The 12,464-nt window shown below is 40.8% G+C and overlaps 1 protein-coding gene across 1 annotated transcript in view; it reads right to left on the reverse strand.

Moving 5' to 3' along the window:
- Positions 1–6,043: 6,043 nt before the first annotated feature.
- The window catches only part of LOC134661376 (multiple C2 and transmembrane domain-containing protein-like), a 60,607-nt gene continuing 54,186 nt past the window's right edge, over positions 6,044–12,464 (reverse strand). The window contains exons 4-6 of the mRNA XM_063517427.1: positions 6,682–6,835; positions 6,507–6,648; positions 6,044–6,176 (exon numbers count right to left, since the gene is read on the reverse strand). Coding sequence (XP_063373497.1) covers positions 6,044–6,176; positions 6,507–6,648; positions 6,682–6,835 — 429 coding nt within the window. The remainder of the gene's footprint in view (positions 6,177–6,506; positions 6,649–6,681; positions 6,836–12,464) is intronic.

Raw genomic sequence — 12,464 nt, forward strand, 5'->3', positions numbered from 1 at the left:
TTTCGGGAGGTTATTCTCTATATTTGGTAGTAGTAGATTTTAGCAGATTGATTTTAACCTCTCAGATCCCAGTGGCTCATGAGTCGGAATTATAAGGCGTTGAGAGGTCCTGGGAAACGAGGGGTTAAGACCATTTCAGTATGTTTTTGTGATTTTTTTATGTTCATCAATAAGTAGAAGTGACGTTTGAATTTATGTGAGTATGGAAGTACATTCATCATCATCATGCAACCGAAACGTGTTGGCATAATTTAAAATTGATTTAACAATTAAGACATATTTTTCTAGATTACTTAATTATATGCCTACGCCGAATTGAACTCAAAAACGATTCTTCTCAATACATCATGCACGAAAATTTATTCATTATTTTCGTGGTAACAAAATGATACTAAATTGATATAGGTACCGATCTGTACCGATAGGTGCCGATAGGTGAGTACTTAATGTTGTTATTAAAATATTGTTTTATAATAAGGTTAATAAGCGACCCAACTCTAATGGATAGTACCTAAATTAAAAACAACATTTAACATAAAAGACCGCATAAAAGATCGCACTAACGTTTCTATATTGCGAGAACTCAAAATCTCGTCGTGACTGTCATCCGAATTCTACGCAGAGTCCTTGAATGCTTCGGTCATATTGCAAGGAAAGACGGTGGCAACCGCGAAAGTTTTTGTGAACGGCAAATTGGATGGGAATAAGCCTGGACTTGGACGCAGTCCAATACGTTGGTCTGGCCAGATCCGCACCGCTCTTGACTCCACAGTTCACATGGCTCTCCACACCGCCAAAGACAGAAACAGATGGAGAGAGATCGTAAGAGAGAAAGTGATACAAAAGGGTCACGACCCCCAACATTGAGGAATACGACGAAGTAGGAGGAAGATGAAAGCGGAATTTATCACATTATGTTCAAAGGAATCTCAGCGGAGCTTAAATGTTTTGTGTGTTTTCTGTCTCGGCAACAAAGTCGTTGAGGCCGCTTTATTTATTTACATTTACAAGGATTCGTCTTTCAATACCTTGAGGCTATGACAGTTAATACAACGAGGAGTTCATTACGTTCCTTTATTGAATCGATTTTTTGTTTAAGTTACTTTTATGACAGTTTGGGTTGCTATAAGCATTAATTACCTAGCTCGTAACTCACATATACTGCTTTAGCGGCACTTGCATCATCCCACTAACTCGTCGTTAACCGGTTAAATTAACCTGAAGTTACCATGGTTATCAGAACAATTTGACACTGGGTTAACGGTTTAACCGGTTAACCCCGGGTCAGTGGGATGGTTCAAGTGGCGCTAATAGGTATAGGTAATCAATTTAATCTGGCCCAAAGTAATTTTTGAAGCTTTGAAATTGGAACCTTTTATTTCATCACTTAGTTCAAAATTCGATTTGTTAAAATAACATCCGAGACACGGACTTAGTGAACCTGAAATAATTTCCCAGTCCCGGTCTCCATTTTCCACATCACTTCTTCTAGACACGATTAAAAGTGAATGTACTTTGACGTCTAAACTTTTTAATACGGTCTAAAAGACAGATGATCAAATTTACGCCGGCTGACATCGCCGGTATTTCGTAATTCGTACGTTCGTACCTATTTCTGAATAAAGGAATTTATTCCGTAGGGATTACATAAAGTAATTACATAATAAATTGTAACTATACTTGGTCAAGCTAATCTTGTCAGTAGAAAAAGGCGGCAAATTTGAAAAATCGCGGGTTAGAAACACTACGTTTGAATTGTTCGAATAAACTTTTTGGTCCGAAGCCGGACGCCGAACCGCCATCTCCGTATTCAAAGTGGGATCTTACTGCTTGCTAGTGGAATCTTACGCCCTAAAAAAACAAATTCTGAATTGTATCCGTTAACAAATTACGTTTATAATAAAAATTACTAACCTGCGACTGCGAAGTTACAACTCTTAATTGATTTTAAATAAGTAATTAGTCTGAAATGTCTGAAACTGGGTTAAAGTTAGGTCGCTCTTCAGCAATAACTGTATCTGAACGCGAGGTTTTCAATCCTTTTGGTATGGTTTTTAATATACACGCCATTGCAAAAGGAACCTTGTATATTACGAAATAGATTCCCTATTTCCCATAAAAACCATGCAGAAATATTATATTCAGAAAGTTAAAACACGATTCCCACTGCATACTTTTTCAATTCATAATGTCTTATTTGACATAAAATCCGGTTTTGCAAAAGCAAGTTTATGCCATTAGCAATAGAGGTTTTAAATAAAATTAATCAATATGGGGATCATGTAAAAAAAATGTTGTACGGTAATTTATGGGAGTCAAATTAAAATTGCAAAATGGAGGTTGTTTTTAGAGCGCAGCGAGCCAAGTGTGTTTGTGTTTATGCTCGTTATACGGTACTCCAGAGCGATGATTATAACTTAATACTCAATTTTTCTTTAAAATATATACTTACAGAACAGATGTAGTGCATAATTGTTTTCTATTGTATTTTCTCGGAAACGTTCGTATTTGTCATGCTAGTTCAGTCAATGTCCGTAGGTACTTTTTGTACCGAGACTTACTGAAATTTTGTTCGTAAGTTTCCGTGAAAATACGACAGAAAATAATTATGCACTACATCTGTACATCTGTAATATATTGTGCCCTAGTAAGTGCCCTTTTTCTTGTGCTCTAACATTGGTTAGTCTCTTGAAAGCTGTTGATCCCTCACTCTAACCTACGGCACCAGTCTTGCGTCTCCTGGTGGGGTTGGCCGGCGTGCTGTGTTCCGAACTGCCATCGCCAGCGTACTCGGTGCCGCTGCTGTCCTGGCCGGGCGCCAGCGAGAACGCCGTGCCGGCCGGACACCGCTCTCTCCTACTGTCTCACTCTAACCTACACTGACCAGTCTTGCGTCTCCTGGGGGAGTTGGCTGGCGTGCTGTGTTCCGAACTGCCGTCGCCAGCGTACTCGGTGCCGCTGCTGTCCTGACCGGGCGCCAGCGAGAACGCCGTGCCGGCCGGACACCGCTCTCTCCTACTGTCTCACTCTAACCTACACTGACCAGTCTTGCGTCTCCTGGGGGAGTTGGCTGGCGTGCTGTGTTCCGAACTGCCGTCGCCAGCGTACTCGGTGCCGCTGCTGTCCTGGCCGGGCGCCAGCGAGAACGCCGTGCCGGCCGGACACCGCTCTCTCCTACTGTCTCACTCTAACCTACACTGACCAGTCTTGCGTCTCCTGGGGGAGTTGGCCGGCGTGCTGTGTTCCGAACTGCCGTCGCCAGCGTACTCGGTGCCGCTGCTGTCCTGGCCGGGGCCAGCGAGAACGCCGTGCCGGCCGGACACCGCTCTCTCCTACTGTCTCACTCTAACCTACACTGACCAGTCTTGCGTCTCCTGGGGGAGTTGGCCGGCGTGATATGTTCCGAACTGCCATCGCCAGCGTACTCGGTGCCGCTGCTGTCCTGGCCGGGGCCAGCGAGAACGCCGTGCCGACCGGACACCGCTCTCTCCTACTGTCTCACTCTAACCTACACTGACCAGTCTTGCGTCTCCTGGTGGAGTTGGCTGGCGTGCTGTGTTCCGAACTGCCGTCGCCAGCGTACTCGGTGCCGCTGCTGTCCAGGCCGGGCGCCAGCGAGAACGCCGTGCCGGCCGGACACCGCTCTCTCCTACTGTCTCACTCTAACCTACACTGACCAGTCTTGCGTCTCCTGGGGGAGTTGGCCGGCGTGCTGTGCTCCGAACTGCCGTCGCCAGCGTACTCGGTGCCGCTGCCATCCTGGCCGGGCGCCAGCGAGAACGCCGTGCCGGCCGGACACCGCTCTCTCCTACTGTCTCACTCTAACCTACACTGACCAGTCTTGCGTCTCCTGCACGGCTAGCACATGATGGGCGCGACAGTCGACAGGCGAGAAAATGCCGCGACATAGAGCTCTCTCGCGAATCGGTAGCATAAGAACCGCGCGACAACCCGCTGTCTCGCGGACAAATGTCAAAGCGACATAATTTTGTCGTTTGACAGTTCCACGCGGGATACTCTCAAAAATCGTAGCACGAGTGTACTATGGGAGACAAAATGTCCCGCGTTTGAACGTCAAAATGAGAGAAATTGTCTTCGAGGCTAGAGGGTCGCGACAAGCGCATTTGGTCGAATTTTTGTTGACTTTTGTTCTAAAAGAAAGATAATTTTCCATATTTTATATTTATTTCATACTACAACACTTTTTTGTTTAAGTATAATTTGAATCTTGAGTTTCATGATCATGCCATTAATATCAAAATGATTATATTTTTTCACAATGACTTGTTTGTTCTCTTAAGTTAAACGAAAATCCGACAGAAAAAAATCTAAGCCTAAGATTGTACGACCACGACCTCATCAACAAAGCAAACCTTTGGTGGCGAATTGACTGGGGGATAATTAATAGAAACATAAATAATTGATACAAAAATAGTACATTGCTAATCCGCGAAACAATTACGTGCTATCAATCAGTGCTAACCCGTTATATTTACTTACACGCGTATTTTTACATGCAATTATTGTTGACAACCTATATTATGTCGCTCCTTAGGTGTTTCCATTCATTGCGGGATATAAACAACACAATCCCGACCTGAATATTGCGATCAACCTTACTTATAATAAGTAAATGCAAAAGTAAATATGTACCTATGTACAGTCAGCAGCAATAGTTGCTAAGCGGGCGAGGTGTTCAAAATGATCTTGACGCGACTTTATTGTTAAGAGAATAAGAGCGCGTCAAGGTAATTTTGAACACCTCGCCCGCTTAGCAACTATTGCTGCTGACTATATGCTACCTCTTGACGTTTAATCCGCCGAACCGATTTAGACGAAATTTTGTGAAACATCATTCCACAAAGAATGCAAATAATGAATCTGGCAGCTCAACTCAACCTCCACCTCACAGAAGACCACAGCCGTAATACTTACTTTGTAGTGTACGAGTTGGTACTAGCCTAATCCTTAAGTTACGATTCCCACCGACCGGCTAGAGTTGGGCCGCGCCGGAGTGCTTTTTCAGTGTACCTATTACATAATGTGTGGCAGAAGCGATAGAATCCGTCCGGAGCCATCCGAGCGGCTTTGGGCATACAAATGTGAAATGCGCTCCGACTCCGACGAATCGTACTTAAATCTGAGTACCTATCTCAAAAAGGTCAAAGTAAATAAAATCATTTAAAGTTTTTGGTAGTATTTATTTAAAAGTCACATTATTTGAGAAGTGTTATCAACACTCGACTGTCCTTGCACGGAGTAGGTTCCCAACTTGAGCCCTTCTATGTCCTCCGTGATGGCAGGAGGGCTGCGGTTAGCAGCAGCATGCTTAGGTGTAGAGAATACCTCCGTGTTTGATGACAGGCTTGTGCATGATTATCATTCAATCTATCTTCGAAGCCATAAGGGAGATATGTCGGGGATTAGCATAAGATATTTAGTCTGTAAATAAGATTTAAAAGGAATGTAATTTTTTTGCAAAAGCTACGGAAAAGAGCTTTATGAAGATTGAATTGTGTACGTACTTACAACTTGACTTCTTCGTAAAGATGGTATTTTGTTAGCCAAAACTTTTAACAAAACGCCAATTATTCGTAAGGAGTTGTATTTTAATGATTAGGTAGGTAATCTTTAGATAATTATAATAATATATCCCAACTTGTAACGACAAAGCGAATCAAATTTTGATTGACAGTATTGACACTGACATTTTCGACTTAAAAATAATATTTGCTATTTCTTATTCTTCATACTGCGAGAAAGAGACAAAGTTATCGTGACTAGGGACGCTCCGTTTCTAAGGCTGACTATTCATTACTTATCCGATTATTATTTTACCGATTCAGTGTTGCCACGAATGAAAAGTTTGTTCCATGTATAAATGGCCACATTGGCTAAGTCGCGCGCGGGATGGCTCTCTCTCGTGGAACTCTTTTCTCGATGTGCGAACTCATGCTGCCAAAATCGAGGAATTGACAGATAGAGATAGAAATTTGTGACGGGCGACTGCCGTCTCTCGCGGCGCGAGCTATCCCGCGGGTAATCATGTGCTAGCCGTGCTGGGGGAGTTGGCCGGCGTGATATGTTCCGAACTGCCATCGCCAGCGTACTCGGTGCCGCTGCTGTCCGGGCCGGGCGCCAGCGAGGACGCCGTGCCGGCCGGACACCGCTCTCTCCTACTGTCTCACTCTAACCTACACTGACCAGTCTTGCGTCCCCTGGGGGAGTTGGCTAGCGTGCTGTGTTCCGAACTGCCGTCGCCAGCGTACTCGGTGCCGCTGCTGTCCGGGCCGGGCGCCAGCGAGAACGCCGTGCCGGCCGGACACCGCTCTCTCCTACTGTCTCACTCTAACCTACACTGACCAGTCTTGCGTCCCCTGGGGGAGTTGGCTAGCGTGCTGTGTTCCGAACTGCCGTCGCCAGCGTACTCGGTGCCGCTGCTGTCCTGGCCGGGCGCCAGCGAGAACGCCGTGCCGGCCGGACACCGCTCTCTCCTACTGTCTCACTCTAACCTACACTGACCAGTCTTGCGTCCCCTGGGGGAGTTGGCTAGCGTGCTGTGTTCCGAACTGCCGTCGCCAGCGTACTCGGTGCCGCTGCTGTCCTGGCCGGGCGCCAGCGAGAACGCCGTGCCGGCCGGACACCGCTCTCTCCTATTGTCTCACTCTAACCTACACTGACCAGTCTTGCGTCTCCTGGGGGAGTTGGCAGGCGTGCTGTGTTCCGAACTGCCATCGCCAGCGTACTCGGTGCCACTGCTGTCCTGGCCGGGCGCCAGCGAGAACGCCGTGCCGGCTGGACACCGCTCTCTGCTTCTGCTGCGCTGCCATCGGCTCTGGAATTAAAGAAATCCTTGAGATAAAGGGTCTATGATCTACCTTTGAGCCCATGAGTCTTAATGTGACAATCGGATAAATGCAGCTGTACTATACCAGCATTTAGTGCTGCGGATTTCACGTGTACGTTGCAGTTTCCATCCGAATATCACTTTAAAGCGATTTTTAGTTATTGACAATTACTATTGACGGTTTAGGTCCAATTTACAATACACTTAAAATGAAGGCGATTGACATAAAATTTGACAATTCAGATTTTAAGAATAGAATTGTAATAGACTATTTTTATTCTATTATTTAATAGAATAAAAATAGTCAAAGCGTTTTCACCACAATTAATAGGGATGATGATGTCGCAGGGTAATGATCAAAACAGAGATTTGAACAAATAAAGGTTGAACACGCCAAAACTGGGGCATGTACAATCGACTATTGCTATGCAAATAATAGAGATATACAAACTTTTATGGCACCTACTTGGTCACAAGACACTGGCCTATAATGTTATCAAGTTTTTTTAAATTATGTTTATTCGTTGTCAAAATGTCGAGCAAACAACATCAACAACGCGAGCGAATTTTGCACGAATACGTAGAAAATTCATTACTGAGCTACAGAGATATCGCGAAACGACTGAAATGTCCTCAATCTACGGTTTGTCGCGTATTAAAAAAGTTCCGTGCGCACCTAACAATAGATCGGAAGCCAGGAAGTGGAGGCGTGCAGGGTGTCAAGAATAAAAAAAAGGACGAGAAGGTGGTGAACATGTTTGCCTCAAATCCTAAGATTTCGTCTCGCGATGTTGCTAAAAAAGTTAAAATGTCTCAGTCCTATGTTCAAAAAGTGAAACGTAGGGCTGGCCTAAGGAGTTATAAGGCCCAGGCAGCACCAGATCGAGACTCGAAACAGAACTCATCCGCGAAGAAACGGTCTCGAAAACTTTATGAGAATTTCATAACCAAATTTGCATGCGTCGTCATGGACGACGAAACATACATAAAAGGTGACTTTAAACAAATTCCTGGGCAAGAGTTCTATACCAGCCTAAGTAGAGTAGACGCCCCTGAAGAGTGTAAATTAAAAAAACGTTCGAAATTTCCAAAAAAGTACCTGCTTTGGCAAGCAATATGTAGCTGTGGGAAAAGAAGTCGGCCGTTTATTACTACCGGGACAATAAACGGCGATATTTATAGAAAAGAGTGTTTGCAGAAACGTTTGCTACCTTTCATAAGAAAGCATGACTCACCACCTTTGTTTTGGCCAGATTTAGCCAGTTGCCACTACTCAAAACCAGTGATGGAATGGTATGCTGCAAATGGGATCGTGGTGGTACCAAAAGTGTGCAACCCCCCAAATAGTCCGGAACTGCGGCCCGTTGAAGAGTACTGGAGTATTATGAAGGGAATTTTAAAAAAGAAAGGCGGCGGAGTAAAATCGGTCCCTGAACTACAAAAGATGTGGACATGGGCGTCAAGACAGTGTTCTATTAACATGGTGCAAAGTCTTATGAGCCGTGTACGTAGGAAAGTTAGAAAAATGGCTTACTGTGTAGACCAAATCTAAAATATGGAATGTTATTTTAAACAGCGTTAAATATGCTATTAAATGTGTAAAACATAATATACTTTTTCACTTTTATTATAATTTTGTACTACATTTTGTGTGCCCCAGTTTTGGCGTGTTCAACCTTTATCTAAGGGATATGATCAAATCACGCAGGATGTTAAAATGGCGAATCCATATCATCATTTCCCTAGAAAAGTTCAGTCATTTGACCAAATCACTGACTCTGTTTAGTGAAAAGGCAAAATCGGCCAATAAACGCGAAACGCTTTTTCATTTCACTAGATTTGTTTAGGGATTTGACAAAATTCCTAACCACGACAGTAAGTTGACGAAACGAACTTAAAAAGTCAACTAGTTTTATCATTTCGCTAAACAGGTTTAGTGAAATGATAAAGTCTCAACTGGAAGATGGTACCTATATGGTGATTTGATTAAATCTCTGAACGGTTTAGTGAAATGACGAAAGCAAGTACCTACAGAATACAACAGTTTACTCTCTACAGTTAAGCGATTATTAAGTGATTTTTTTGAAAATATCGGCTGAAAAAATGAAAAAGAGACTTCTCTGCACAAATTCAAAGAGTTGCTAATGAAATCAAGCGTGTTGGTGGACGTCCCTAGGTAGACAGAGGTCCATTAGATGGAAGTAATGCACCGGGGATTGTTTTAAATATTAAAAATAATCTGTACCAAATCGGTAAATCTGTTGGCATCATAAAAGACCTAGAAACGCACTTCAGCCAACCACAACGTCATTCACTGCAGCAGTTCCTTCTACGAACTATAGTGTACGTGAAATTGAAGCTAAGTTATCTGTATTTAGAGATCAGGGGTTCAAGAAGTGTTCCTGTAAAAAGTCCAAAGTACAATGCAAAACAAATCGTCGGGTGACAAGTAAAAGTCACTAACTAACATCATTGAAATTATTGGACAATAAACCGTGTTACAACTGTTACAAGTGTAATACTCGTAAAGTGCATTGTTACTTTAATTTTTTGATAGTACTTAGTGACTTTTACTTGTCACCCGACGAAGATTAGATTATATTTGCCTGTAAAAAAAATGACATGTGTGTCACCAAGATGCCACAAATCTACACATGTTTTAACAAATAATTGGCTACTTTCATACTAGTCAAATCAGCTACATTTTTAGAACTGTCAAAACGAGAGATTTGATCAAATCACTTAACTGTAGAGAGTAAACTGTTGTATTCTGTACTTGCTTTCGTCATTTCACTAAACCGTTCAGAGATTTAATCAAATCACCATAATTATACCATCTTCCAGTTGAGACTTCATCATTTCACTAAACCTGTTTAGCGAAATGATAAAACTAGTTGACTTTTTGAGTTCGTTTCGTCAACTTACTGTCGTGGTTAGGGATTTTGTCAAATCCCTAAACAAATCTAGTGAAATGAAAAAGCGTTTCGCGTTTATTGGCCGATTTTGTCTTTTCACTAAACAGAGTCAGTGATTTGGTCAAATGACTGAATTTTTCTAGGGAAATGATGATATGGATTCGCCATTTTAACATCCTGCGTGATTTGATCATATCCCTTAGATATTTGTTCAAATCTCTGTTTTGATCATTTCCCTGCGACAATGACACATGTTGAATTTTATAACAAAATCTAATAAAATAGATAGCAAACGAGCAATTTATCACAATATAATGTGGATATTAAAATAAAATATTGAAAAATTACAAAATTACAGGACCTGAAAGTTTCAAAATTTAAGTTTTTTTTAACTTCCAAAAACAATAAAAGTAAGGGTACCATTCGATTCCTTACATTTCATCCAAAAAAATATTGTATAGCAACTATAAACATAAACGTAATATTTCACCGACAAAAACGCAATTTTCTTGTTTTGTCCATACTACAAGATGGGCGATGACGTCACGGCCTCTGGCCGTTTTGTATAGGGCGTTTCGCGAGTGAAGTGCGACTGTCGGACTTTGACTACAATTTCTGACTTTTGCGTGTTACTTTAATGCAATGGGTCCCATATAGACATTTGATCCTAAAAACAAACCCGATCGATTGATACCATAAAAAAAATTAGTCATGTAGCCTATTGAACTGAAAAAGTAGATCATAAAACCAAGAACATTGCCAAATATTTACTTATATTGAAAGGGTATAGCCGGGTAAGCATGGCCAAACTGCCCTTAGCGAAAAAAACAATTTCCTTTTACTGGATTATTAACCTATGTATATGTAGTGCATTCACCAAATATTAAGCCTCAAATGCTTCAGATTTAAAAAAAAAATGCAAAAAAAGAAAAATCATTTTTATTTTATTACAGCCAAAGTACTAATCCGATTTCTTTGTAATTTGGGTATGTTGTATATACAATTAAGGTCGCTTTCTGAAAAAAATAATATAGAATTATCTCTTAAAATAATAGTAAAAAATTTAGATGAAAATTTTCAGAAAAATAAAAAAAATACATGCGAGATAGCGACAGTTATCAAATTTACATATTTCATGTAGAATTTAATAATGTTTAACATATATTTTTTTCAAAAATTAAAATCGGGATTAACAGTGTTAAAAACTCGAATTTGTAACATCCCATAATACCTTCTCTTCATACAAAATAACTTGTACGTTATACTAGAAAGTTATATTCCCAACGCAATTTGAATTTAGAACGCGACTTATTTCGCTGAGCGCGGACCTTAAACTCCGTGGCTGTATGCGGCTAGGGCGAACGGCATTCAGAGATTTAAAAAGCGGCCAAGTGCGAGTCGGACTCGCCCATGAAGGGTTCCGTATTTAGGCGATTTATGACGTATAAAAAAAAAACTACTTACAAGATCTCGTTCAAACCAATTTTCGGTGGAATATGGTTACATGGTAATGTACATCATATATTTTTTTTAGTTTTATCATTTTCTTATTTTAGAAGTTACAGGGGGGGGGGGACACACACATTTTACCACTTTGGAAGTGTCTCTCGCGCAAACTATTCAGTTTAGAAAAAAATGATATTAGAAACCTCAATATCATTTTTGAAGACCTATCCATAGATACCCCACACGTATGGGTTTGATGAAAAAAAAATTTTTGAGTTTCAGTTCGAAGTATGGGGAACCCCAAAAATTTATTGTTTTTTTTTTCTATTTTTGTGTGAAAATCTTAATGCGGTTCACAGAATACATCTACTTACCAAGTTTCAACAGTATAGTTCTTATAGTTTCGGAGAAAAGTGGCTGTGACATACGGACGGACAGACAGACGGACAGACAGACAGACATGACGAATCTATAAGGGTTCCGTTTTTTGCCATTTGGCTACGGAACCCTAAAAAAAGCGCGGGAACAGGAAAATAGGCACGAATTTTATACAGAGCGTTAACGATTGAAAAATGTCTGTTCCTTTGATGAATAAAATACGTCACATTCTAAATTCAAATTCGTAAAGACTGCGTTCACAATATACTTCATTCGTTTATGACTACTTAGCTTTGCTTGTATGAAGAGAGAGTATTATGGGATGTTACAAATTCGAGTTTTTCACACTGTTAATCCCGATTTTAATTTTTGAAAAAAATATATGTTAAACATTATTAAATTCTACATAAAATATGTAAATTTGGTAACTGTCGCTATCTCGCACGTATTTTTTTTATTTTTCTGAAATTTTTCATCTCAATTTTTTACTATTATTTTAAGAGATAATTCAATATTATTTTTTTCAGAAAGCGACCTTAATTGTGTATACAACATATCCAAATTACAAAGAAATCGGATTATTACTTTGGCTGTAATAAAATAAAAATGATTTTTCTTTTTTTGCATTTTTTTTTAAATCTGAAGCATTTGAGGCTTAATATTTGGTGAAAGCACTACATATACATAGGTTAATAATCCAGTAAAAGGATATTGTTTTTTTCGCTAAGGGCAGTTTGGCCATGCTTACCCGGCTATACCCTTTGCGTCAATGACCAGTGTGCTACATATTTAACTTGCAAACGCTATCTATGCCTATTTAAGTACCTACTTTGCTGAGAATGCCATCAGCAAAGATATTTTTGACAGTAAAAAGGTAA

This window comes from Cydia amplana, chromosome 2, assembly GCF_948474715.1.
Source record: "Cydia amplana chromosome 2, ilCydAmpl1.1, whole genome shotgun sequence".
Classification (NCBI taxonomy): Eukaryota; Metazoa; Arthropoda; class Insecta; order Lepidoptera; family Tortricidae; genus Cydia; species Cydia amplana.